Source organism: Lathyrus oleraceus, chromosome 5 (assembly GCF_024323335.1).
Source record: "Lathyrus oleraceus cultivar Zhongwan6 chromosome 5, CAAS_Psat_ZW6_1.0, whole genome shotgun sequence".
Classification (NCBI taxonomy): Eukaryota; Viridiplantae; Streptophyta; class Magnoliopsida; order Fabales; family Fabaceae; genus Lathyrus; species Lathyrus oleraceus.
Window position 1 is genome coordinate 597,824,594 of NC_066583.1, and position 26,464 is coordinate 597,851,057.

The 26,464-nt window shown below is 33.8% G+C and overlaps 2 protein-coding genes and 1 long non-coding RNA gene across 3 annotated transcripts; all 3 read left to right on the top strand.

Moving 5' to 3' along the window:
* The first annotated feature begins 3,938 nt into the window (after positions 1 to 3,938).
* LOC127086823 (uncharacterized) lies at positions 3,939 to 6,558 on the top strand. Its single transcript, XR_007789648.1, has 4 exons — positions 3,939 to 4,018; positions 4,129 to 4,257; positions 5,894 to 6,015; positions 6,424 to 6,558. It is a non-coding gene; the product is annotated as an uncharacterized LOC127086823 (long non-coding RNA).
* A 104-nt stretch (positions 6,559 to 6,662) lies between these two features.
* Positions 6,663 to 9,623, top strand: LOC127082303 (3-oxoacyl-[acyl-carrier-protein] synthase, mitochondrial; the record flags this gene model as incomplete). The annotated part of the gene is made up of 9 exons (XM_051022538.1): positions 6,663 to 6,899; positions 7,229 to 7,336; positions 7,422 to 7,493; positions 7,649 to 7,735; positions 8,607 to 8,758; positions 8,864 to 8,944; positions 9,074 to 9,107; positions 9,213 to 9,279; positions 9,365 to 9,623. Coding segments are annotated over 9 exons (924 nt in total), but the record flags the coding sequence as incomplete, so codon positions are not given.
* A 10,942-nt stretch (positions 9,624 to 20,565) lies between these two features.
* LOC127086824 (uncharacterized) lies at positions 20,566 to 21,158 on the top strand. Its single transcript, XM_051027640.1, has one exon. The coding sequence runs from the start codon at positions 20,696 to 20,698 to the stop codon at positions 20,951 to 20,953; it is 258 nt and encodes an 85-aa protein (XP_050883597.1). The 5' UTR covers positions 20,566 to 20,695; the 3' UTR covers positions 20,954 to 21,158.
* The last annotated feature ends 5,306 nt before the right edge of the window (positions 21,159 to 26,464 follow it).

The following is a 26,464-nucleotide window of genomic DNA, read 5'->3' on the forward strand; positions in this document are numbered from 1 at the left end:
TTTAATTTCTCAATCTCATAAACATTGTTCAAAAATACTTGGTTAATTTTAAATGATCAAATTCCGTCTGATGAACCGACGCCGCTAACCACTTCCAGACTGACGCCATGTCCTCCACGTTGACTTTTCTAAAACTTTTTAGAATTATGACATTTTCGAATAATACTCCCTCCGTTCCTTTTTAAGTGTCATTTTTTGACTTTTTACACATACCAAAGAATCTAATCATTATTGTGACTTTTCAAACATTAATTCTTCTTTTACCTATAATACCCTTAATTATTTATTACATTCACTTTACTTTTTCTCTCTCTGCAATCACTATCTAGGGATAGTTTTGACAAAATTGCAATTAATACTACCTTAAACTTTGCAAGTGACAATTAAAAAAAAACAATTTTTTTTGCAAGAAAGTGACACTTATAAAGGAACGGAGGGAGTATTTTTCATTGATTTTGAGACACATTTTCCACATGTTGCTTTAAAAATCTCACTTTCCTATCCAACACATACATAAATATTACATACTTCCAAGTACCGAATTTCATCTGCATCAAATTATATTTCATCGCCTGCTGGTTTTTATTTGTGCTAACAATGGTTTTGTACCTCACATTCCAAACCATGGTTGTGTGATTTTCACTAAACGATAATGTAACCACCTACCTACAAACAAGGTGTGGGTTGAGGATTTATATATGGACCACTCAAAATAATAGAATAAGCAACATTATAATTTTGTCGCATGCATGAGCAATATGCACCTACTACAAGTTTCTTGGTCCTACAATTACAAGTAAACTCCAAATACAAGAATTGTGTGATTCAAAGATTGTAACAGATACACACTCCCTATTTCAATTCACAGATACCAACAAAAACAAATAACCCCCACTAAACCAAAACCATGAGCTGTTTTTTCACACCAAAACACACACTCCACCAAACTGAACTATGTTTTTCATTTATGTAATTTTTCTGCTACACGCTATATTTATTAACAACAACCTGAACCCATTTTCTACATCACTACATCTTCAATAATTATTCATTAAACTTAACACCTTATTCTCAATTCAACAACAAAATGAATTCAAAAAACCGAGATTGGACGTGGAGTGTGGCAACAAGTTTCGGAGTGATAGAGGCATTGAAGGATCAAGGAATATGGAGGTGGGACAGTGTATTAAGATCAGCACGACAACATGCTAAACATAGTATCGGATCTCTGTCTAATGCCAACAACAAACTTTCTTCTTCTTCGTCCTCATCTGCACCCAAATTGAGGGATGAGATCAAATCCAAGCAATCAGAGGAGTCTTTGAGAACTGTCATGTTCTTGAGTTGCTGGGCCCCAACTAAACAAGTTATGATATTTTAATCATGCTATATTCAATTGCATCATTCAAGGAAGATAAGAAAGGGAAAGATCAAAACAAGATAAAATTTAGTCATCATCCCTTTTGTTACATTGGGACATGGATTGATCTTGGAAGTGATATATATATATATATATATATATATATATATATATATATATATATATATATATATATATATATATATATATATATATATATATATATATATATATATATATATATATATATATATATATATATATATATATATATATATATATATATATATATATATATATATATATATATATATATATATATATATATATATATATATATATATATAATCGATTTATTAGTATATGATGATGACATGTAGGGGTGTTCGCGGTGTGGTTTGGGCGGTTTTTGCGATAAAAATCACCCGAACCGCAAGAGAAAAAAGCATGCAGTTCGGTTTGGTTCGGTTGACTTTTAGAAATAAAATCAAACCAAACCAAACCAAATCAATGCGGTTTGGGTTGGTTCGGTTTTTTATAATATTTTTATTGAGACATATATACTCCTATAAATAACGACATAACTTTTTGTTTAGTCATTCATACATTACTAAATAACATCAAAATTCATCATATTTAGACAAAAACGTTCCATTCAATATACAAAAAACCAGACTAGACAAAAGTGGAATAAAAGACAAATATAAATAGTAGAAGAAAATAATATCAAGGACATTATAATAAAACATAAGAAAAACATATGAGATGAGAGATTAGAGAAAATGAAAAAAAGAACATAAGAGATGCGAGATTAAGAAGAAAAGTGCAATAAAAACGTAATTGGAAGAGAAAATAGTAACATAAAAGATAAAAAAGAAAGAACATAATAGAGGACTTATTAGAGTAGAATAGGCGAGACCTACATGAAAAAGAAGATGAGAAGAATGTGTGATACTACTATGAGAGATTTAAGAAGGTTGAAATTGAAACCCTAAGTGTGATTAAGAGAAAATCGTTTGTAATTGTAAGGTTAATGCATACTAGGTTTGAGGTTTGGGTTGGATGTGGGATAAGTGAACTTTTGGTTGTAACATAATGCGGTTTGGTTTAGTTTAGTTCGGTTTGCAAAATACAAACCGCAAACCAAACCAAACCGTGCGGTTTTATTAAAAAATGACCCAAACGAATCCGAACCAAATGCGGTTTTTTGCGGTTTCGATTTGATTTGGTTTGGTTTGCAGTTTTCTATTGGTTTGGTTTGGTTTTGAACACCCCTAATGACATGAGATAGGAATTATGCTAAATTAATGGAATGTAACTTCTCTGCAGCAAAACAAGTTTTCACAAATTGTTTCTCTCATGAATTTGTCATGGGTTCTGATCTCAATTATTGTTAAACAATTCTTATGTTAATCAAAGGAAATAAAAATGGAATCATTTGGTATGGACTTGACTCACACACCGAGAGGTTGTGGATTCAACTTCCGTTACCGATGTGAGAATTAGGTGATCCGTAAGTATCTCTATAAAAATATTGAGTTTTGAGGTCAGTTCTGATCCTGATGAATTTACGTAACCTAATTCACTTAAACTCTTTATTAACAAGAAGGAATATTTTTCATCAATTTCGTTAAATCGATATAATTTATAGTTATAAAAACATTCAATTACATGAGTATAGCTTAAAATCAGAGTTTAGGTTTATTTATAGGAGCGATATATTAGATATAAAAATAGGGTTAAATATGTTTGTAGTCTTCATAAATATCTCATATTTCACTTTTAATTCGTCAAAAAAGTTTTTTCACACTTTTGGTCCCTCTTACTAAAATTATCGCTAAAACTGCTGCTAATTCAGTCGAAAAATAGGAAACAGTCGTTAATTCTATCATTAAGTTATAAAAATCGTCACTAAGTTGTAGGAGGGACAAAAAGTGTGGATGAAAGATTTTATGAGGACCAATCTTTTAAAAAGATTTTTTAAGGGACTAAAAATGAAATATAAAATATTTAGAGGACCACAAATATATTTAACCCAAAAAAATAACTATCATCAAAATAACCTTGATAAAATATCTTTAATTGTTAGTTATTAAACTCATATTCATGTGATGCAAAAGAATAATCCTGAGTATTAGGAGACCATTTTACATAAGGAATGCCTCCATTACAATTATTAGGACACTTTGAGATAGTTCCACTACGCCAAAAAGGTTTTTTAACAGCGCATCTTAGACAGCGCTTTTAAAAGAAAGCGCTGTCTAAGGTTAAAATAAAAATAAAACACGTAAAATGTTCTAAAAAAATAATGAAAGCGCTTTTAAATATAGACCTTAGTCAGCGCTTTTGAGGAAGCGCTGTTTAAAGTCTTTCAATTAAAAAAAAATTTAAAACCAAAAGTTCTGAGAGTGAGCGGGGAGGAGAAAAGAAGAAGAAGAGAAGAGAACCGCAAGTGTGAGAGTGAGCGGGAAGGAGAAAAGAAGAAGAAGAAAAAACCCGGGTTCAAACCGAATCAGAAACAACAACAACACAACGATGTCGTCTCCGTTCCACCGTCGATCTCAATCGGAAGGAATCGGAAGGAATCGAATCTAAGAAGGCTGTGTCCCCTGATAAACTCGCCCAATTGTGGACCGTTGATCCCAAACGAGCCAAGAGGTCCTTCTTTCTATAACCTAACGCACAATTTTGTCTAATGATACAATTTCCAATCTGGTTTTTGTATTGAAATTAGTTGCTGACTCTAATTTTCCCACCTCTCGCTACAGCACAAACTGCGACAAGGCTCGCCGACTCACAGCCGTTAAACTCCGACAGAGCGCCGCCGTTCACCTCCGTCAGAGAACACAAAGCCATTGCACTTCTCTATATCTATCTCCCTCTTCCTCAATGAAAAGGTAACTCACATACCCATTCATTTCTGCATTCTTGTTATAACTCCTTTTTTTCACTGTTTGACCGATGTTAATTTTTTGCTGGTAAAAGTTTAATGGTGATAAAATTTTGTTGATGACAAATTAATTGCTATTCTTCACTTGTTTCTTTTGATACTGTTGATGAGGATTATTTTTTTTTATCATAGGCTTGAGTTTGCAAACATGGTGTTTGTTGAAATGTCACAGTGACTTTGCTTATGTTGATTTTGAGTATAAATCGTTTATAGTTTTTGTAACATGTTTGAAAATATATATTGTTTGTTGAGAATGCATTATTTCTTGTTTGGTTGAATAAAAGTTCATCTTAACAAGCTCCGGCTCTGAGTCAAGGTGCTTCAAGGATTGGTTTATTATTCATTTAGATGTGTAGGTAACATATGCTCAGTTTTAATTTGCAGAAGTTTATCCTTTAGTAGAAGGGATCTTGGAGTATAGAATATTTAAACCGAATAACGATATTTTATCATATGATAATGTTTCTTTAACAAATGAAAACGCTTGCTTTTGTTTAGGGATCATCTATTGAAGTTAGGTTTTATGAAGTGTAACTGTAAAATAGAGGACTCTTGCGGGTTTAATGAAAAAGGGAAGACTTGTTCAATTTAAACAAAAAAATTATTCTTTTGCCTATTAATAATGACATTCATTACTGCTATATTTTTCTCACTACACTGGCAATGTTGGCACCTTTTATGTCTTCAATATCATCATTAAATAAAGTTGTAATTTAAAAGTCAACAGAGAACATGACCCTTGGTACTCTGTTTCCCAGTTACATATGTTGTTTGTTTTGAGGGAAGTCCTTGGAATTTCCAAACTAGTCATATAGTTGCTTAGATTCTTAATAAAGTAGCTGGAGGAGATGCCACTCGATATTTTGCTGTTATTTCTTCTTTAATTTCAGTTCTTGATTTCTGTTCGAATTAATTTATTGTATGTAATTTCTGTTGATCATTTGAGCTTGTGTGAGTGGTTAGAAAAATTTATAGAAATAGCTTATGATATGTCTATAAGTTGTTTTCGAGTTATTGCAATAAGTTCTCTAGGATAACCTATGAAAACATTATAGTTTGTATGAAATAGCTTATTCATAAGTACTCAAAAGACAAGCGCTTAACTAAACTATTTAGCCAAGTATAACCTAACCTATGATGGATATCAGTGGTGATTTTTGTGCTCGCCGCAATGATAAATATTGGCCGACATTGTGGGTTTTTCCGCCATAATCTGCTATGGTGGCGTCACTAAGTAGCGGGTATGGCTGTATTTTTGCTCTCTGTCATGGACCACCATGGACAACACTTATATTATAAGTGCTTAACTAAGTTGTTCACTAAAATACATCTTAAGTTGTTTACCATATTGCATCCTTATGGTATTTGGTCTTTAATGTTACCAATATCAACATTTCCGGTGATGAAAAATTTATCAGCTCTAGCTTTGATAGCCTGCTGAGGGAAAGTATCTTTCTCTGTTTTGCATTTTCCTTCTTGTTTCTGTGATCTGACCCTTTGTTTTGAACATGAATGTAATCCAGTGAGGCATATATTTACTTTTTATAAAGCAAAATAAAGGACATGTGTTTTGTTTCTTGTAGGTTACGAGGACGTGGATAGTATCTATGCATCTAATGAAGACTTTAAGAACATGAAAGAGAAAGAAAGGGTTAGAGGGACTCATCTGCTGGAATACTTTGTCAGTAGGTGTAATGAAATTGGGGTAATATTTTTTCTGCTCTACTTGTGATTTTAGAAATTGTTTGGATAAACTTCTCCATAAGCACTTATGATAAAAGAAATATTTAAAGAATCTTGTAAAAACTAAGGTTTTTAAACAAGAATTTCTCATAGAAGTTGAAATTAGCTATTGTATCTTAATTTTTTTAGAAGCTGTTGTTTAACTTCTTCATAAACAGACAGATTCTTTACTATCAAGAATCATTGACTGTTGGGTGAATATTGGACAACTCGTATTATTGGCCGTCAAGGAATATGACTTGTTTGATCTTCATCTGATGTACTGAGATTTATGACCGCTAGACCACATGACATGACTGTAGTGAATCTAAATCCTTCGTAAACATTTATAATATGCCTGCAGACAAGCTAAATACTTATATGCTTGTAGGTGTCCTGTCAAGCATGGATTAGGCAGGGCGACCCCAAAGATGTGATATTGAATGAGGTGAAACGGCTACGTCCAGATTTACTAGTTGTGGGAAGCAGAGGTCTTGGACCTTTCCAAAAGTATGTGCTTGGTCTCTTTTCAAATCATTGCACAATCTATATCCATATGCTTCTCTTCAATTTTACATTACTAGAATCTTACATAATCTCGTACTTGTTGTGGAATTTCGCGGTGTTTGAATTGTAGGTTTGGGTATGGTGACACCTCTGGGTTGTGGAGTGGATAAAACATGGAACCAATTGATTGATGGAAAATGTGGGATAAGAGCATTACGTTTGGAGGATCTCAAGATGAATAGTTTTGATTCAGAAACTCAGTTGACTACATTTGATCAATTGACTTCCAAAGTTGCCGCTGTTGTTCCCACCGGAACCAACAAGGGCGAATTCAATGAGGAACTTTGGCTTAATTCTAAGGTATAGCATTAATGTTAGAATAGGATTACAAATTGTCACTTTGTTTTGGTAAAGATTCTAGTTAGGCGTTTATAGCATAATCCCTATCATATATGTCTTGTGTATGAACTATGTTTATAACCAAAGATAAATGTCGGGCTGTTTTCATATAAGGTATAAGCTGTTTTTATATGCTATAGAGAGTTTATGGAAATAAGCTGAAAAGAGCTTACGAACATGTCAAGTGTTAGTTAATCTTATGTGGTATTGCTTTGGTTTTACGTATACATGCTGCATCTGAACAACTATTGTGCTTATTGATGTCATTGTAGTATTGACATTTCCCTTAGGAACATCGATCAATGACAAGGTTTGTAGCATATGCTCTATGTGCTGCTGAGGAAGCTCTTAGAGATTCTAATTGGTTTCCCACTGAGCAGGAACACAAGGAAAGAACGGTATGCTATTTTTAATATGGTTGATTGATTACAACCAATTTTCGACAATTCCTTTGCACTGTATTTTAACTTCAAAAGTAACCAGGGGGTGTCTATTGGTGGGGGAATTGGAAGCGTTAGTGACATGTTAGACTCTGCACAACTGATATGCGAGAAGGTCAGTTTGTTGAAACTCACCACTACTGATTCTGAAATACTTTGATGATCTTTCCTCATTCAAGTGTTTCTCCACATGCTTTAATTATGATTGAAAAATGGTTTGTTAATTTGAACTTTTGTATTTGATTTTTACCTTTTCTCCCCTTAATGCAGCGTCTTCGTCGACTTAGTCCATTTTTTGTCCCACGGATATTGATCAACATGGCATCAGGTCATGTTAGCATGAAATATGGGTTCCAGGTAAAGAACTACTCTCAATTGATTGATATTCTATAATACAAATATAGTCAGCTCCTATAATTGCTGGATAGGCAACTGCATTTTGCTTTACTATCTTCTGTAGATATACTTTAAAAAAGAAATTCTGTAGGTATATAGAGTGAAGTACTCTTACCGTACTCGTGGTACTTACTTTTTTCTCATTATTCTGTTTCGAGTGAAATTTGTAATTTTCTCATATATTAATATAATATGTTTATGTATTTTAGTTTCTTAGTTATTGTAACTTAACACAATTTTTACTTTTAAACTTTTATTGGGATGTTGTGTTGTGAATTGAACAATTTAATTCCCTAGTAATACATTTTATAGAGAATTTCTTATTTTCTATTAACGTACCCGTACCTTGATTAATATAAAAATGGTGTATCCTGTACCGCTATCCGTACTCGTACCGGGTACCGTATCTGTACCTATGCATCATATGTGCAAATTATTGTATTTTAAGCGTGGAGATTATTTGTTCATTACAATATATCTTCTTACTCCCATGTTTCTTACTCTTTTAAGTTTAAATATTAAAGTAACATCATATCCACTGAGAAATGGTTAGCAGCCTTCTGAAACAAAGATATAACTCTTTTACCCATCACTTTGGATATAGTTATGTGACTTATGTCAAACATGTTTTACGGGATTGGTTAGTCAATCATGATATATCTCCTGGCAGAACAATTATAAGTTTTAACATATGTAAAAAAAAACATCTGAAAAATAAGGTACTAAAGCTGATTGCTGTTTTTGTTGCAGAGCTACTCACATATTTTTCTATGCTGACCTTTGTGATCATTATTAATCATGAATTGAACTTTTTCCCTATTCCTGAATACATGGGCCAAATCATGCTGCAGTCACTGCTTGTGCTACTGGATCACATTCTATTGGTGATGCAATGAGAATGATTCAATTTGGGGATGCAGATGTTATGGTGACTGGAGGGACTGAGTCGAGCATTGATGCATTGTCAATTGCAGGATTCTGCAGGTAAATTGTAGCCACCATCCTGTGTTTTATGTTAGTGCCAACCACCATATTAGTTCTGTCCTTTGTTCCTCTGATGCTTTAAAACCTGATATTGGAAACTTGCAGGTCCCGGGCCTTGACTACAAAGTATAACTCATTGCCACAGGAAGCATCACGGCCATTTGACAGTGGCCGAGACGGGTTTGTGTGAGTATAACAACACTGCAGATTCGTTACTTATATTAATTAATTTTTTTTGCTTAGTTTTCATTTTCTGACTTCAAATTATTGGTTTGTTTGTCATGCTGCTTATATCCATGTTGTGTTCTTACTCAGGATAGGAGAAGGTTCTGGAGTCTTGGTCTTGGAGGTTAGTTAAAAAATTTATTGTGTATCTATCCCTCCAATTCCTCTTCAGTTATTTGTTTATAGTCTGGTCTTTCTTGTTTGTTTATATGTTTCCCCTATTGTTTAGGAACTTGAGCATGCTAAAAATCGAGGAGCCAAAATCTATGCAGAGATTCGTGGCTATGGGATGTCAGGTAATTTGTTGCAGGATATGCTAAATTTTCTCCCTAATCTTAGTTTTATATTAGATTGACTTCGTTTCATATGGATTTTGATTAGGGGATGCATATCACATTACTCAACCTCCTAGTGATGGGAGAGGTGCCATTCTGGCCATGACTCGTGCTTTAAGACAGGTTTTTTAATCATCCTATGTTGATTTGTATTTTCTACGTAGCATTAGAGGTTTTATGTTTGCTAAGCTGCCAACTTATCATGTATGCATGTTGTGACTATATTTTTCCTTTCTCCCCCACGTTTTATATATAGTATTATCCAACAAACTTCATACTCCAGATGTCATGTTTTGAGCGTGACAATGGTGTTGATTGAGATTCTCACATTGGATAGTGATTTAATTTGAACAATGGTTTATAAACCTGGAAAAAATGTGGTTTAAAACAAAAGCTTCAAAAATTTTCGTATACCTTAGACAGCGCTTTTGTAAAAAGCGCTGTCTAAGGGGGGGATTAGACAGCGCTTAAGGCAAAAGCGCTGTCTAAGGGGGGGGGGGGGCTTAGACAGCGCTTTTTGAAAAGCGCTGTCTAAGCCCCCCCCCCCCCCCCCCTTAGACAGCGCTTTTGCCTTAAGCGCTGTCTAAGATATACCTAAAAAAATTAAAATAGGGGGGGCATAGACAGCGCTTTTTGAAAAGCGCTGTCTAAGCCCCCCCCCCCCCCCCCCTTAGACAGCGCTTTGGCCAAAAGCGCTGTCTAAGGTATACCTAAAAAAATTAAAATAGGAGGGTCTTAGAAAGCGCTTTTGGACAAAGCGCTGTCTAAGGGGGGGGGGGGGCTTAGACAGCGCTTTTAAGATTTAAAAAAGCGCTGTCTAAACCTTTAGCAGCGGAGGTTTAGACAGCGCTTTAAAGCGCTGTCTAAGGCCAAAAAAAGCGTTGTCTAAGGTCTTGTTTGGCGTAGTGTTCTTTAGATGCTCTCACCATTCATAAAAATTACATTTTAGTTTACATTTAGAATCTATTACGGGTACGTCACACACATTCCTTATATCATCTTTAAATATAATAGCACTCCTTTTGTTTCAAATACACCAACAAGAAGTCTTTTAGATTAACCATTCCCTATACTTGTCTACCTTTCCTCTTAGAAGATTGAGTGATCTTAGAAAATTCTACTAGCTACATGTTGTTTTTAAGACTTCAGTGTCAAGCCATAAACTAATTTTATACCATATGCGCTTGGAACTGTTGAGATCAATTGAGAGGGTCAACACGAGGGAGTGTTTTATACTTTGGAGTTTCTATTTAAGAGCAACACACATTTGTGAGAGACACACCAAATATTCACCCAAAGTCTTAAGGTTATAGGTGTGTGGATTCTTCCACTTATAAATGCTCAAGTCTCCATATTTTTAACCAATGTGAGACTTTCCCACACTACTCACACTTGTTATTCTCAACACTCCCCCTCAAGTGTGAGTTTATCCACAATGTTCCCCCTCAAGAAAAACCTTTTTTTCCATCACATACACTTGTGCCGCCGTTGACACTCTTCAATGAGACACTCTACCCATGATCATGTGGGAATACTTTCGATACAAGTGAGTCGGTCCCTTCATTCAAACCACGCTCTGATACCAGATGTTGGAATTATGATGAATTCCTAATGTGAAATTTAACCATGTTGCTCATCGAGGGTTTTATGTTAACAAACCAATATTTTATACCATTCATGTGTGATAAGCATCCTGAGTCCAAGTATCATTGAACCTTGAATCTTTTTTCATCTCTTGTTATGATCATCAACAACATCTCTTCTTCTTCATGCTTTAAAATTTTTGCATCATTTTTTTTTATTCTTTTACTTTTCAGGACAACCATTGGAGTAGTGATCATACTTCTAATAATTGAAATATTGAATGTGACTTTTGTCAGGTTTTAATCCACCACCTCTTCCTCTACTTGCAAAATCACCTCTATGGTTGTTTTGGTATGAAGGTCTTCTTTGAGTCAACGAACTTCCTTCTTGTTGGTTTCCTCTACAAGTCGAATTGTTGTAGCCTCCTCTGTCTTTGTCGTCGAACCATTTTCCTTTGGCTTTATTTTCTCTTGTTGATTTCCCCTGCAAAGCCACATCACTCTTCGACTTGCTTATGCCTCTTTCAACCAGTCTTTATTCATGAGATTCAAGTGTCCCTCGAAGCTCTTCATTTGTCCATGTTGACAAGTCTTTCGATTCTTCTATGACTACAACCACGTGATCAAACTTGGGAGCCAATGACCTCAAGATATTTTCGACAACTGATCTTATGTCAACATTTCTCAACATACCTTGATTTGATTCACCAATTTCATAACCCTAGTGAAAAAATCAGGCATGCCTTCACTTTCTCCAATCTGAAGCAATTCAGACGTTCTTTTCTAAGTTTGTAACCTCACCTCTTTCATCTTCAACATACTCTATGAAATGCTGACAGAGTAAAATACTTCTGTTGTGGTATATATTGTTTAATATGTACAACATCTATGGAAAAAAAAAGTAAACTATAGTTACAAAGTTCTAATACATTCATTTTTCAAATATTGTTTTTAATTTATTTCATTAATTTTTCTAATTTCATATTTATTTTATTAATTCATTAATTATCCTAATATCATCTTTGTTTTTATTTTATTTTATCTGGAGTAACATGTAATTTGCTCTATTTGATGGCTAAATAATTTTGACATAGCCATTCTCGTCATGGCACACAAAACTTCATCTTTCCACCATTATTTTTGTCAAAATATCCTCATTTCTGTAAAAAAAAAAAAAAAAAATTAAAAAAAAAACGTACCGAAAGACTTTAGGAAAGACTTCCGGAACACACATAATGCATACCGGAACACTTCTCCAAAGAGTTCCGGTATGCAAATTTTTTTGAATTTTTTTTATCTGAACCGGAACTCTTTCCTTAAGTGTTCCGGTTTGCTTTTTTTGTGTTCTGGAAGTCTTTCCTAAAGTCTTCCGGTTTGGAAAAATACATACCGGAAGTCTTTTTGCAAGAGTTCCGGTGCGAGGGGTGTGAAAGTGTAATTTTTGCAATTTTCAACTGAATGGTAAAAATGAAATGGTAAATTGGTTAAAACCAATTAAGGATAAAATGGGAATTTTTAAATTTTTGTAGGGGTATGGGGTTAATTGTAGGGGTACAAGGTAAAATTTTCAAATAAATTTTGAGCCAGAATAATAAACAAATCATAAATATTATAATTTGGTGGAAAGATGAAATAGGTGGAACGCCGCATTCATAAAATAGACAAGACAAAATCTCAAAATATTTTAAAGTTTAATATTAATTACTTTTATTTTAGATATTTTACCTTTTATATAAGGGTGTTTGTTTCGTGGATTAAAATTATAATTTCGGAAATATCATTTTTAGAAAAATTATTGTTGGAAATTTTATTCTCGTCAATGTATTTGAAAAATCAATAAAATTTATAGGAATATTTTTAAATTTTATTTTAATTAAATTTTATGAATTAAAAAATAAATGTGTTAAAATAATATGAGAGTGAGAAGTTATGGTTGATTATTTTATATTTATATGGAAATATAAGATTCTCATCCTTTGACATGAGAATAAAAATGAAGAAATTTATGAACAAAACATATTCTTGAAAATAAAAAGTAAATTATCAAAATTTGAAAAAAGAATATGTGAATTCCAATGTCACATTCGCGATAATAACATTTGTATCCACGAAACAAACACTCCCGAAAAAATTGAAATTCTTATACAAAATCTTACTTTCAAGAATCTAAATTACAAGCTTTAAATTCTTTGAAATTTATAACCAACCATTCTCAAGTTAAAATTTTTAAAATCACAATACCTTTTATATAAAGGATTTCGACCTTTGATATCATCCATTTGAGAAAGCATACCTCTAGAAGTCTTTAAAATCACAATACCATTTCTTTATTACTAGGTTACAAAATGAATGAGTGCAATATAACGAGTATGGCAACTATGAAATGATAGGTTATAAAGAATCATGAACCAAAGTAGGATCACCGCGAGAAACATATTTTTTATTAGATTATGTATTTTCCAATCTAAAACTAGAAACAATAAACTCCTATTATCTCATAAGTCTTTTATTTTTGAAAACAAAATCTAATTTCATTAGATTTTTACCCTATGTGTGTTATCTCAATCTTTATATAACATGAATAAAGCAACGAAAAAACTTCAATTATGGAGTGATAAATTATAAAATGAAATAGGACGGTTATTATAAGAGTGAGACTGTGACATAGATAAAATGAAATAGGGGCGGTTATCATAAGAGTGAGACGATGACATAGATAAAAATTGGTGGGTTGCAATCAATTGCAAATTTTGATTTGATAAAAAAAGATTGGTGTTGTTACGCATTCAATGATGCTTAGATGTAATAAATTTGATCAATAATAAGAGGTTTTTCATTACAACTTATGTATTTCTCACATATTCTATAAAGATTGAAATTGTCTATTTAAGAAGTCAACTTTTAGGCAGACCCATATTTTTTGGAATGTGAAAAAAAGAATATTATTTTTCAAAACAATATAAGCTAATGAGTGTGTATGGAAGATAATTTTCAAACAAACTCCTTTAACTTTAACTTACCATGAGTCTAAATGGACATCAAAGATAATAAGTATGTATGAAAGTTATCTTCCTGAGATTAAATGGACATCAAAGATAATAAATATGTATGAAAGTTATCTTCCTAATGCACATACTACGCATATAGAGACTCAGAGCAAATCATAAAATATGACCTTTTAAAATGTGGCAATGGACTCAAACCAACCTTCTACACACAAACACGTGTAAAATATTACTTATTTTTAGAAACAGAGTTATATATTATCTGTTTCATATATTTCTATAAAGCCTAACACAAATTTGAGGTATCCAACTATTTCAGGTCTTGTGTTATGGATCTCTTTAAACTTGCGCAGAATTGGTCTGGTCAAATGAACGACAAATAATAATGGATACACCCGAAAAATATATTCTAACCATGAGCATCTTCAAAGTTTCATAGGGTTTGTGATAGATTTATGAGGTGTAATTAGAATATCCCAATAATAACTGGTTATTGGACAACTAATATTCATTTGTGTAGAAAAAGTTTAAGTCTAACCATTAAAGTCTATGATGGATGATACATAAGGTTATGTGATTAAAAATAGATAGATTAAGTCCTCAATGTCGTCGCACGGACAATTACACTAATTTAGGATTTGCCCCATTGAGAATTCAAATCTAGAACACATAACAAGGCAATAGAAAACTCATTCATACACTTGGTGATTTGTTAGAATTAATTCATATTTTCAGAAATTTATAGACAAAGTTTGTTAGAGGGTATTTTAGTATTTCTCATTAAGTCCCGCTTGTATTTAACCAAGTGAGTGGTGTGAACAAATAGTATCTTTTATTCCTTTTACAGCCTGTGCAGTGTTTATGTGTGCACCCATTTTATAATAATTTTAAGAGTAGTTGAAGTTTGTTATTATTATCTCTTCTCTCTCTTATTTCCATTGTTCATCTTTATCATCTTATACACAACAATTGATATCTAGAGCCCTAATTCAAATCCACAGGGAAACACCACGGAAAACACGAGTGAAATGGTGAGGCGCTATGCGATTGATTTTTGTTCGGAGAATTCATGCTGAATTTCCGATCAAAATCGTAACAGAATCACATATCTTGATTTTGTGGTATTGGGAAACACTATGTTTAGGTGAGATCTGAGTGTATTACTAAAGGTTGAATATAAACGAAAACAATTTGAGCACCAAGCTTTCAGTGTTCGATGGAAAGAATTGGAATCGGTTGGATGATTCAGATACGTGTGTTGTTTGGAGCTCAAGATGTTCTTGATCTCATCAACGATGGTTACATTCAGACTGCACTTCCATAAAATGCAACAGAAGCACAGAGAGATGCTCAATATGATTTGAGGAAGAAGGATCAGAAGGCTTTGTTCTACATCCATCAGTGTGCGAATGTGAACGTGTTTGAGAAAATCAATGATTCGACGACAGTGAAAGCTGCTTGGGATACACTGGTGCGGTGCTAAGACGGTGATGCATCAGTGAAGAAGGCGAAGCTTCAGTTTCTACGTAAGCAGTATGAGAATCTCATCATGAAGAACAATGAGAAGGTACCTGACTACATCTCCAGAGTGATTCTGACCACAAATGAGATAAAGTCGTATGGAGAAAATCTTTTTGAAGAAAGTATCATTGAGAAGGTACTTAGATCTCTTACTCCTCAGTTTGATTACATCATTGTAGCAATTAAATATTCTAAGGATCTGAGCACCATGAGAATAGAAGAACTGCAAATCAGTCTAGAGGCGCAATAGTTGTGTATGAACGAAAGAACCTTTGAGAGAGAGGTTAAACAGGCTCTAAAAGTTTTTTTTTTGTCAAGAAAGACCAGAAGCAGTCTTGGTTAGAAGCCAAGAAAAGACAAGGTAGGTCTCAGAAGTCAGAAACTCCAACTTTTGGGAGTCAGAAGGGAAAAGAGAAGTATGACAAGAGAAAAGTTCAATGTTACTGTTGTAAGAAGTTTGGCCACTTCGTTGCAGATTGTTGATCAAACAAGGAGAGGAAATTATAAGAAGTGAATATAGCCAGAAGTTCTAATGATGAACATGTGCTATTAATGGCTTCTGATTCTGATAGTGTGTCTCTAGAAGACTGGTGGTATATGGACATTGGTTGTTCAAACCATCTTACTAGAAATAAGAAATGGTTGGTTGATTTTGATTTTGGGAAGAGGACCAAGATCAAATATGGTGATGATAAGTATCTGAATGCTGAAGGAATGGGGAATGTTAGAGTGATTTTGAATAATGGAAAATCTTCGTTCATTCAGAATGTTTGGTATATTTCTGACATGAAGAGTAATCTGATGAGTATAGGTCAATTAATTGGAAAAAGATTCTCAGTCACCATGAAACACAATCTTTTGAATATGTATGATTGTAATAAGAAGATGATTATGGAGTCAGAATAGGGAGGTGAATGTTAAAACTGTAGACTCTGAATGCCTTAGCGCAACAAGTGTTGTGAAGGAAAGTTAGTTGTGGAACAAACAATTTGGTCATTTTAACTTCAGAAGCTTAGGGCATCTAAATTCAAAGAAACTGATACGTGGAATTCATGTAATTAAGAAACCGGAAAAGTCATGCAACGTATGCATGAGAGGGAAGCAACCAAGACTGCCATTTGCATCAGAAGTAGCTCCAAGAGCAAAATATGCTTTGAAAGTAATACATTATGATGTGTGTGGACCATTTCCAGAACCTTCACTAGGAGGGAATAAATACTTTGTGTCATTTGTGGATGAGTTCACAAGGATGACATGGGTATCCCTTATAAAGTTCAAACATGAGGTGTTTGCTGAATTTTAGAAATTCAGAGTCAACGCTATGAAACAGAATGGTCATACTCTGAAGATTCTCAGAACTGATGGTGGAGGTTAGTATAAATCTATAGAGTTCAAGAAGTTATGTAAGAAAAATGGAATTGAGCATGAAGTGACTGCTCTATATACTCCTCAACACAATGGTCTTGCTGAAAAGAGAAGTCGAACTTTGCTTGATATGGCAAGGAGCATGCTGAAGGAGATGAAGCTTCCTAACACTTTGTGCGGAGAAGCTGTTTCCACTGCAACAGATGTGCTCAACAAATGTCCAACCAAGAAGCTGAAGGAAATTGTTCCTTTTGAGAGGTGGGCTGGAGATAAGCAAGGTGTGAGTAATTTCAGAGTATTTGGTTATGTCTATTATAAACGTGTTCCAGATGCTACTAGAAAGAATATGGAAGATAGAAACAATGTGATGTTACTAGTGGGGTATCACAGTACAGGTGCTTATGAGCTTTATTGTCCATTCACTAATAAGGTTGACGTCAACATGGATATTGTTGTGAAAAGTATGAGATTTGAGCAAGTCTCAATCAAACTCCGCTGCAAAGTTAACTTCTGAAGATATTGATTTTGATTCTGAAGATGAGTCAGAGCCTGAAAATGATTCTAAGAGTGAGTCAGAATCAGAAGGCAAGATTGATTATGAGGAAGAATTTGATACTGATCCAAATTATGATGGTGATTTAGATTCTAGTGATCGAGATTCTGATGGTGATTCAGATTTAGGGAATATTCTAGATTCTGAAGGTGGTCATGCTTCTAAAGTCGATACTTCTGGAGTTCCAACATCTGATATTGTTCCAGAATCAAAAGGTTCTAAACAAGTTCATAGGCCATAAAGAATTAAAAATATTCCAAGAAGGTTTGGCGAGTTTGACATGCTGCAAGATACTGAAGTAGATTCTGAAGAGGAAGTTATTCAGTGTGCCATGTTAGTAGACTCTGAACCCGTGAGTACGGAAGAAGCTCTCAAGCAGAAAGTTTGGCTGAAGGCCATGAAAGAATAACTTGATGCAATAGAGAGAAACAAGACTTGGAAGCTGACAGAACTTCCAAAGAACAAGAAAGCCATCATTGTGAGATGGGTTTACAAGGTGAAGTTAAATCCAAATGGATCAATTGGAAAACACAAAGCAAGGTTAGTTGTGAGAGGTTTTCTGCAGAAACCTGAGTTAGATTACTTTGAAGTGTTTGTGCCTGTAGCAAGACATGAAACAATCAGGCTGGTGATTGTGATAGCTGCTAACAAGAATTGACATTTGATGCATTTAGACGTGAAATCTGCATTTCTGAACGATCCATTAGAAGAATAGGTTTATGTGTCACAACCTCCTGGTTTTGAGAAAAAGAATCAGGAAGGGATGGTGTACAGATTACACACAACTTTGTATGGACTGAAGCAAGCCCCTAGAGCTTGGAATCTGAAATTTGATCCATTTTTCAAGAAGTAGGGATTTCAGAAATGTGAGATGGAGTATGGTGTCTGTGTTCATCTTATTTCTGAAGGCAATATGATTCTAGTGTGTCTGTATGTTGATGACATATTGCTAACAGGAAGTTATGAACATGAGATAACTAAGTTCAAGAAGGAGCTGATGAATGAGTTTGAGATGAATGATCTAGAAAATATGGTTTATTTTCTAGGGATGGAGATTATGTACTCTGAGAAAGACATAATTTTACATCAATTGAAATATGAACTTGAGCTTCTGAAGAGATTTGAACTGCTGAATTGTAAAGTTGATGTCACACCTGCTGATACAAATCATAAATTATTCTAATTCTAACGGTGATGATGTAGATGCGACAATGTTCAAGCAGTTGGTAGGGTCTCTGAGGTATTTGTGTAATACCAGACCTGGTATTTGTTATGCAGTTGGAATGGTGAGTATGGTTATGAGTAAACCGAAGTGGTCTCATTACCAAGTTGCTGTCAGAATTCTGAGGTATATAAAGGGAACTTTGAAGTATGGAGTTTTGTTCCCTTCTTGTGTTGAAAGTGACTTAGAACTTTTGAGTTACTCAAATTCTGATTGGTGTGGAGACAAAGTTGACAGAAGAAGTACTTCTGGATACTTGTTTAAGTTTCTAGGAAGTCCTATTTCTTGGTGTTCCAAGAAGAATTCAATTGTTGCTTTGTCAACCTGTGAAACATAATATATTGCAGTTGTTGTGACTGCATGTCAAGTTGTGTGGCTTCTGAAGTTACTACAGGATCTGAAGATCAAAGTAAACAAGCCTCTGAAGCTGATGATTGATAACAAGTCTTCAATCAATCTTGCCAAGAACTCAATGCTGCATGTGAGAAACAAGCATATTGAGACTAAATATCACTTTCTAAGAAATCAGGTTCATAATGGAATGCAAGAAGTTGTGCACTGTAGCACCAAGAAGCAATTGACAGATGTTCTGACGAAGGCGATCAAGACTGATCAAACTCTCCGCTTGAGAGATGGAATTGATGTTATTGGTTTTGGTTAAGCTGAATATGAATTAATGGATGATGTTAGAATTAATTCATATTTTCATAAATTTGTAGACAAAGTTTGTTGAATGGTATTTTAATATTTCTCCTTAAGTCCCACTTGCATTTAAGAAAGTGAGTGGTGTGAACAAATAGTATCTTTTATTCCTTTTGCAGTTTGTGCAGTGTGTGTGTGTGTGCATTTATTTTATAACCATTTTAAGAGTAATGGAAGTTTGTTATTATTCTCTTTTCTCTCTCTTATTTTCATTGTTCATCTTTATCACCTTGCGCACCAATAAATAATGCTAAAAATATAAGTTATATCTTCAAAAATTAAGTGTGTTCTAATTTCTTAGAATATCAATCAAATTTCATAATATATGATATTAGAGATTTGGTCCGGATTGGTGGGGATTCAGAAGTTGGATCTTATTATAATACGTAAAAACTCATATTTGGTAAGAGATTATAATTACAATTGTTAAGTTTCACATTATCTATAAATAGTTAAAATATAAGAGAGATAACTTTGTAAAATTTTGAATTGAGTCATGGTATCCACCTATCTTGTAATGTTCATTCTTAATTTCGACTTTCCTAAACTTCTTAATAAGTGACATATTTTAATCTTATTGAATTTTAATGATATATATATCATTAAAAATATATATTAGATTAAATTCAATGATTATTCCATCTGTTATTATTTATAATCTTTTTTTACTATTTAAGTAATAATCTATATAGTAGATTAAATTCAATGATTATTCAATAAATTTAAAAATTAAAATTTTTCTGTTAAATAGAATAAGAAAAAATAGTATATAGAATCTTAAGATCAACAAAAGATCATAAATTTTAACAATAATTCTTTTTGAACTTATTGTCTTTTTATTAGAGGCTAAGTTTAAAGATTAACGAAGCCTCTAATTAGTACGAGATGACTCAGTTTTTTATGAACATTTAATAAGTTTTTTTTATGAACATTTTATTTGTCTCATCTCTTCTTATATTAGAGATTTGAGTTTTTATGAGTATATGAATATATTATTTTTTCAAAATATATTTATCCAAACACGTTTAGATAGGCTTGGATACTGAATTTGAGGTGCACCAAATTATATGTCATCATCATTTGCTGGTTTTGATTGTGTTGCTAACATTGGTTTTGGCTCACACATTCCAAACCATGCTTCCGTACAGTAAGTACTAAATGATTATGTAAACATGTGATACTTACACGAGCAATGAGCAGCTACTGCAACTTGCTTGGTTCTACAATTACAAGTAAAGTCCAAATACAAGATTTGTCGCATAAAACGACAAAAATATAACCAAAACCATGTGCTGTTTTCCTTTCCTTCCAAATTATAACGAAACTAAAGTGTCTTTTTCATTAATCCAACTTTTTATGTCCCACACTATATATATTACTAACAACAACCTGAGTCCAGTTTCTACATAACTACATCATCAACAAAATGAAGAATTCAAGAAGCAGAAGTTGGACATTATGGAGTGTGGCAACAAGTGTTGGAGTAGTGGAAGCATTGAAGGATCAAGGACTATGGAGATGGAACAGTGTGTTAAGATCAGCACAACAACATGCTAAACATGATATCAGATCTCTTTCTCAAACCAACAAATTTTCTTCTTCTTCATGGGATGAGCAGAAAGCCAAGCAAGCCGAGGAGTCTTTCAGAACTGTCATGTTCTTGAGCTGCTGGGGTCCCAACTAAGCAAATTAAAATATTTTCAATTGAATCATTCAAGAAAGATAAGAAAGGGAAAGATCCAACAAAATTAATTGAAACGTCACCCTTTTTTAGGTTTGGCACATGGATTGGACTCGGAAGTAATTCAATTTTTAGATGATATAAATTTGTGTATATATATGATTTATTAGTATCTATGATGATGAAAATAGTTGGAAGTTATGGTGAATTAATGTAGCATGTAAGTTGCTAAATATAGCACTGCACAACTAATTATCACCAAACACTATAAGATGTTGTTCATTGTTAAAAAGCCCTAATTCAAGTGATGCAAGAGAGTAACTGCGTTATATTTCTTAACAAATGGTATTAGATTAAGGTCAAATGGATCTTCTGCTCGATTACTTTTTTTTTCCGGCAAATGTTTAGTCATTTGAACTTAATTTGTTACTTTCAGTTATTTTTTAACACTAAATATATAAAATATCTTGCTCATTTGGATCTCATGTTTGAGAGAGATCTCATGTTTGAGAGACTATATACATTCGAATTTCACTAGTTAAAATACATCGCTTCTTTGAACCTCATACTTGAGGGACATTGTATCTTTTAGTCTCTCTATGGACTGGATCCGTACCCGGACATGGAGTAACTTGCTCCGACATAACTCATTCACAAGAAAGAGTTAGACCAAATCACTCTTAATAGACCAGGCCAAGAAGGTTGGTCCAAGACCGAATACATCTCACTCTTGATGATTATCCATTATACATATAGATTGAGCGTTTAAAGTCATTGAATAACCGGCGACTCGGACAGGGGAATAAGATACCTAACTCGCCTTTATTGCTTTTAGCTAGAAGGGGTCATGTGCCTTAATGACAATTAAATCAACATGAAAATTTAGAGAGGACTCTATTTAAAATGCAACCATCCAGTATAAAGACACTTTTCATACCCTCGACAGAGAAAAAGATGTTGACTCTTACTGACTTACCATCACTAGAGTTAAAAAATTAGTGTACTATGTACTTGTACAATATTATTTTTCTATTGTCTTGCGTTATTAATTTGTTGGATTAGTATGTCAACTTAATGTTTATGTATTAAGTTTGTTGCAAAAAGTGTTAGTATTGTTATTAATTTGTTTATTATTATTTGTGATAAAGTTTATCAATAAAATATAGTTATTCATTCGGCTATTATCCTTGTCAGAAAATAAAAAAATTATTTTTTTTAAATACATAAAAAATGGTTTTTAAATAGGTTAATAGGTCAGATAGACATATGTATCTAAATTTTTTAGAATTTTTATTTTTAAAAATTATGTTCTATTGAAACTCTAATTTCTTTTTTCTTTCCTCCTTTATTATCTTTATTGTTAACATGGTTTCTTGAGTTTGCTTCGATTCTTTTTGAATTATTTGTCGTTTCTTCTATTTAATTTTCATAAAATTGAATTTTTTTTGCTTTTGATGAGTGATTCTATCTATATGTTGTTGTGTCTTCGCTTCTAAAAAGAGAAGATAAACTCTTTTTTAAAATGCAACGTTGGTGTTGGTGGATCTAAAGTTTGCCTATATGTGTTGCTTGATTTTACGACTTTGCGATTGGATTGTAAATGTGTTGGCATATGACTTCGATATCATGGATGCAATATAAAAGATCCAGCTAAATACTTAAAGAATTGGAGCCAAATGTTAGCATTTTGACAATGGGGATTCTTTGGTCCAAGGGTGTCTAAATGTCTGTATTAGTTGGAAGTTATGGACTTGGAACAAATTTTAGAAGTTAGTTCTCAAGAGGTTCGACGAGGGTAGTTTGGAGAGAAACCTTGCGACCTGATCATGTAACTGCTTGGAGATCTTGTCCATGGGGTGAACACACGTGGTGACAGGCCAATGAAGTCGAAAGAAAGCGAAGTGATACGTGTCAATCGGTAGAATTAAAGTCGTTATTATTGGTGCATAAGAATGAAGAAGATGAAGATGAAGATGAGAGAGAGAGAGAGAGAGAGAGAGAGAGAGAGAGAGAGAGAGAGAGAGAGAGAGAGAGAGAGAGAGAGAGAGAGAGAGAGAGAGAGAGAGAGAATTTGTACCTAACTTTTACTCTCAATTGAAAACGGTTACAATGAAAAATTTGTTACAAACTAAACTTGAGTTCAAATATTTGTATCATCAGAACAACTAAATGAAACTCAAATTAAATCTAAATGCAACTTGAATGAATTTGAATTATACTTCAACACCATATCTTAATCCACATTCAAGACTAAAATCAACAACACCAATTTCATCCCTCAATTGGATAAAGTGTCCAGTCTTGATTGCTTTAGTTAGCACATCTGGAAGTTACTTCTGAATGGTATAGTGAACAACTTCAAGCATTTCATTCTGAACCTGATTACGCAGAAAATTGAACTTCCTGTCATTGTGCTTGCTCCTTCCATGCGGCACTAGAATCTTGGCAAGGCTTATAGTTGATTTGTTATCAATCATCAACCTCACATGTTTGATCACCTTGATCTTCAGATCCTACAATAAGTTCATAATCCAAACAGCTTGACACACAGACAAAATACCTACAATGTACTCAGTTTCACAGGTTGACAACGCAATCACTGGTTGCTTCTTGGAGCACCAAGAAATGGGACTTCCCAGATACTTGAAGAAATATCTAGAAATACTTCTTATGTCAACCCTGTATCCACACAATTAGATTCTTAATAGCATATCAGCTTTGAATCAGATTTAGCACCAAAAGGGAATAAAACTCCATACCTCAAAGCCCCTTTAATATGCCTTAGTATCCTGACAACAACTTGATAATGTGATCACTTTAGTTTGTTCATAAACATACTCACAATTCCAATTGCATAACAGATGCCAAACCTGGTGTTACAGAGATATCTTAATGAGCCCACCAACTGTTTAAAATTTGTAGAATCTATATCATCACCCTCAACGTCAGAATCTAGCTTGTGATTTGTTTCAACAGGTGTGATTGCAGACTTGCAATTTATTAGCCCAAATGCCTTCAGTAGCTCAAGTTCATACTTCACCTGATGCAAAATTACACCCTTATCAGAGTACATAATCTCCATCCCTAGAAAATATACCATATTTCCTAGATCGATCATCTCAAACTCATTCATTAGCACTTTCTTGAACTTGAGTATCTCATCTGAACAACTCCCTATAACAATATGTCATCAACATAGAGACACTCCAAAATCATATCGCTATTAGATGTATGTTGAACATAAACACCATACTCCATCTCACATTTTCTGAATCATTGAAGCTTGAAAAATGAATCAATTTTCAGATTTCAAGCTCTAGGAGCTTGTTTCAGTCCATACAAGGCTTTATGCAACTTGTACACTATCCATTCTTGATTATTTTTCACAAATCCAAGAGGTTGTGACACATAAACTTCCTCTTATAAATGACCATTCAGAAATGCATATTTCACATCTAAATGCATCAGAGGTCGATTTCTATTAGTAGTTATAGTAATCATGATTGTTTCATGCCTAGCTACAGCCGCAAACACCTCAAAGTAATCTAATCCATATTTCTGTAGAAATCCTCTAGTTTCTAACCTTACTTTGTGTTTTCCAATTGATCCATCTGGATTTAGTTTCAACTTGTAAACCCATCTCACATTGATGGCTTTCTCGTTCTTTTGAAGCTCAGTCAACTCCCAAGTCTTGTTTCTTTCTATAGCCTCAAGTTCTTTTTAATGTCTTTCAGCCACACTTTATTCTTGAGAGATTCTTCAGCACTAACTAGTTCAGTGTCTACCAACATAGCACACTGAATGACTTCCCCATCAAATTTTATCTCAGTATCTTACAATATGACAAACTCTATAAATCTTCTTAGTATTTGTCTGATTCTTTGTGTCCTCTGAACTTGTTCAAAACTTCTTCATATGCTAGAAGAATATCATATCTTGGACTACCTTCTTAGGTTGGACCACCTTTAGAGGAATGACCACCTTCAGAGGCATGATTGCCATCAAAGTATGGATCATCATCAGAATCTGGATCAAAATCAGATTCACCTTTAGAGTCATACTTGCCTTCAGACTCAACTTCAACATCAGACTCACCTTCAGAAGTTAACTCACATATTAAAACTACACCAGAGTTGGATTGAGAATTGTTCTAATCCCATGCTTTTGTTTCCTTCACAGGACAGTAGAGCTTATAAGTACCTATACAGTGGTACCCAATCAATAACATTACTTTGCTTCTATCATCCATCTTCTTTCTAGTAACACTTGGAACATGTTTGTAACAAACAAAACCAAATACTCTGAAATGACTCACATTTGTCTTATCTCTAGTCCAATTTAAAAAAAAATCCTTCAGCTTCTTGGTTGGACACCTATTGAGCACATTTGTTGCAGCGACAACATGTTCTCCCAGAAGGTGTGTCATAGCCTCAAATTTACCCTACCTCCATATCATCCTCTTGAACCCTAATCCATGAGCATACATCCCACACATATCATCTCATATGCAGTTTTACTTAATGACCCTCAATAATCCATAAACCCAAGGCATGGGATTCATCTGTGAAGCCTCAAGACCCTTTGGCCATGTTAAGGTGTGCCCAAGCCACCTTAACCCAAATTTATATCCTCAAGTATCTAACAAAGCTTGGAGGATCATTCAAGATATCTCACTCACTCTCCAAAACCCTAATTGGATGGTGAGTCCCCATTGAAGACACATCAAGATTCATCTGGTCAGCCAAGGACCTCATCCCTAACTATTGACCCTCATTTAGTGTATAGTCATGATTCACCATGAATCTTGACCATGTCACCGAGGAACCCTAAAATCCAAAAAAAATTCATTCCCCAAACCTTTGAACATCTCAATATACCCCTTGCATCACCAAACCCTAATTTCTCTGACCATGGTTCTTGATGAAGCTTGTGATTCAAGAAACCCTAATTTGGGCATCCTTTGATCATTGACCTTGCTTCATTTTGATCGCCCTATTATACCACCACTCATTCAACATCAACTTAAGTCATTTTCAACCATAATTCACCATTCAACTATATATTTAATTCATGTTACAAGTACTTGGTTTGGTCATGATTTTTGAACTTTCAAGGCATTTGATTCACCCATGAACTTGACCTAACATCACTCCACAAAGCCCCAAACCTATTTTTACATCACTATATGATCATATGAGCTTCAAACATCCCTCATTGCACCATAATAATCAAGAAATCTCAAAGTCACATTTTTAGGTCATGTTGGTTGGTCACATTTTGGCAAGAATGGCCTATGGAAAGTTCCAAAGTCCATAACTTTCTCATATTAAAACATTTTTAAGTTCCACTTCATTCAAAATGTCCTAATTAAGTCCCTCTCCAACTTTGTTTCAAGGTCCAAGACCAAATTCATTGAGAAAGGACCTCAATTTTTGTACTGGCTAAGTTGGTCCAACATGCCTACCATGCCATAGAAACATGACTAAGACCACTACTTTACCACATTGCCATTTC

Coding starts and splice junctions, on each gene's coding strand:
- LOC127086824 (XM_051027640.1), top strand. CDS start 20,696: ATGAAGAATTCAAGAAGCAGAAGTTGGACATTATGGAGTGTGGCAACA.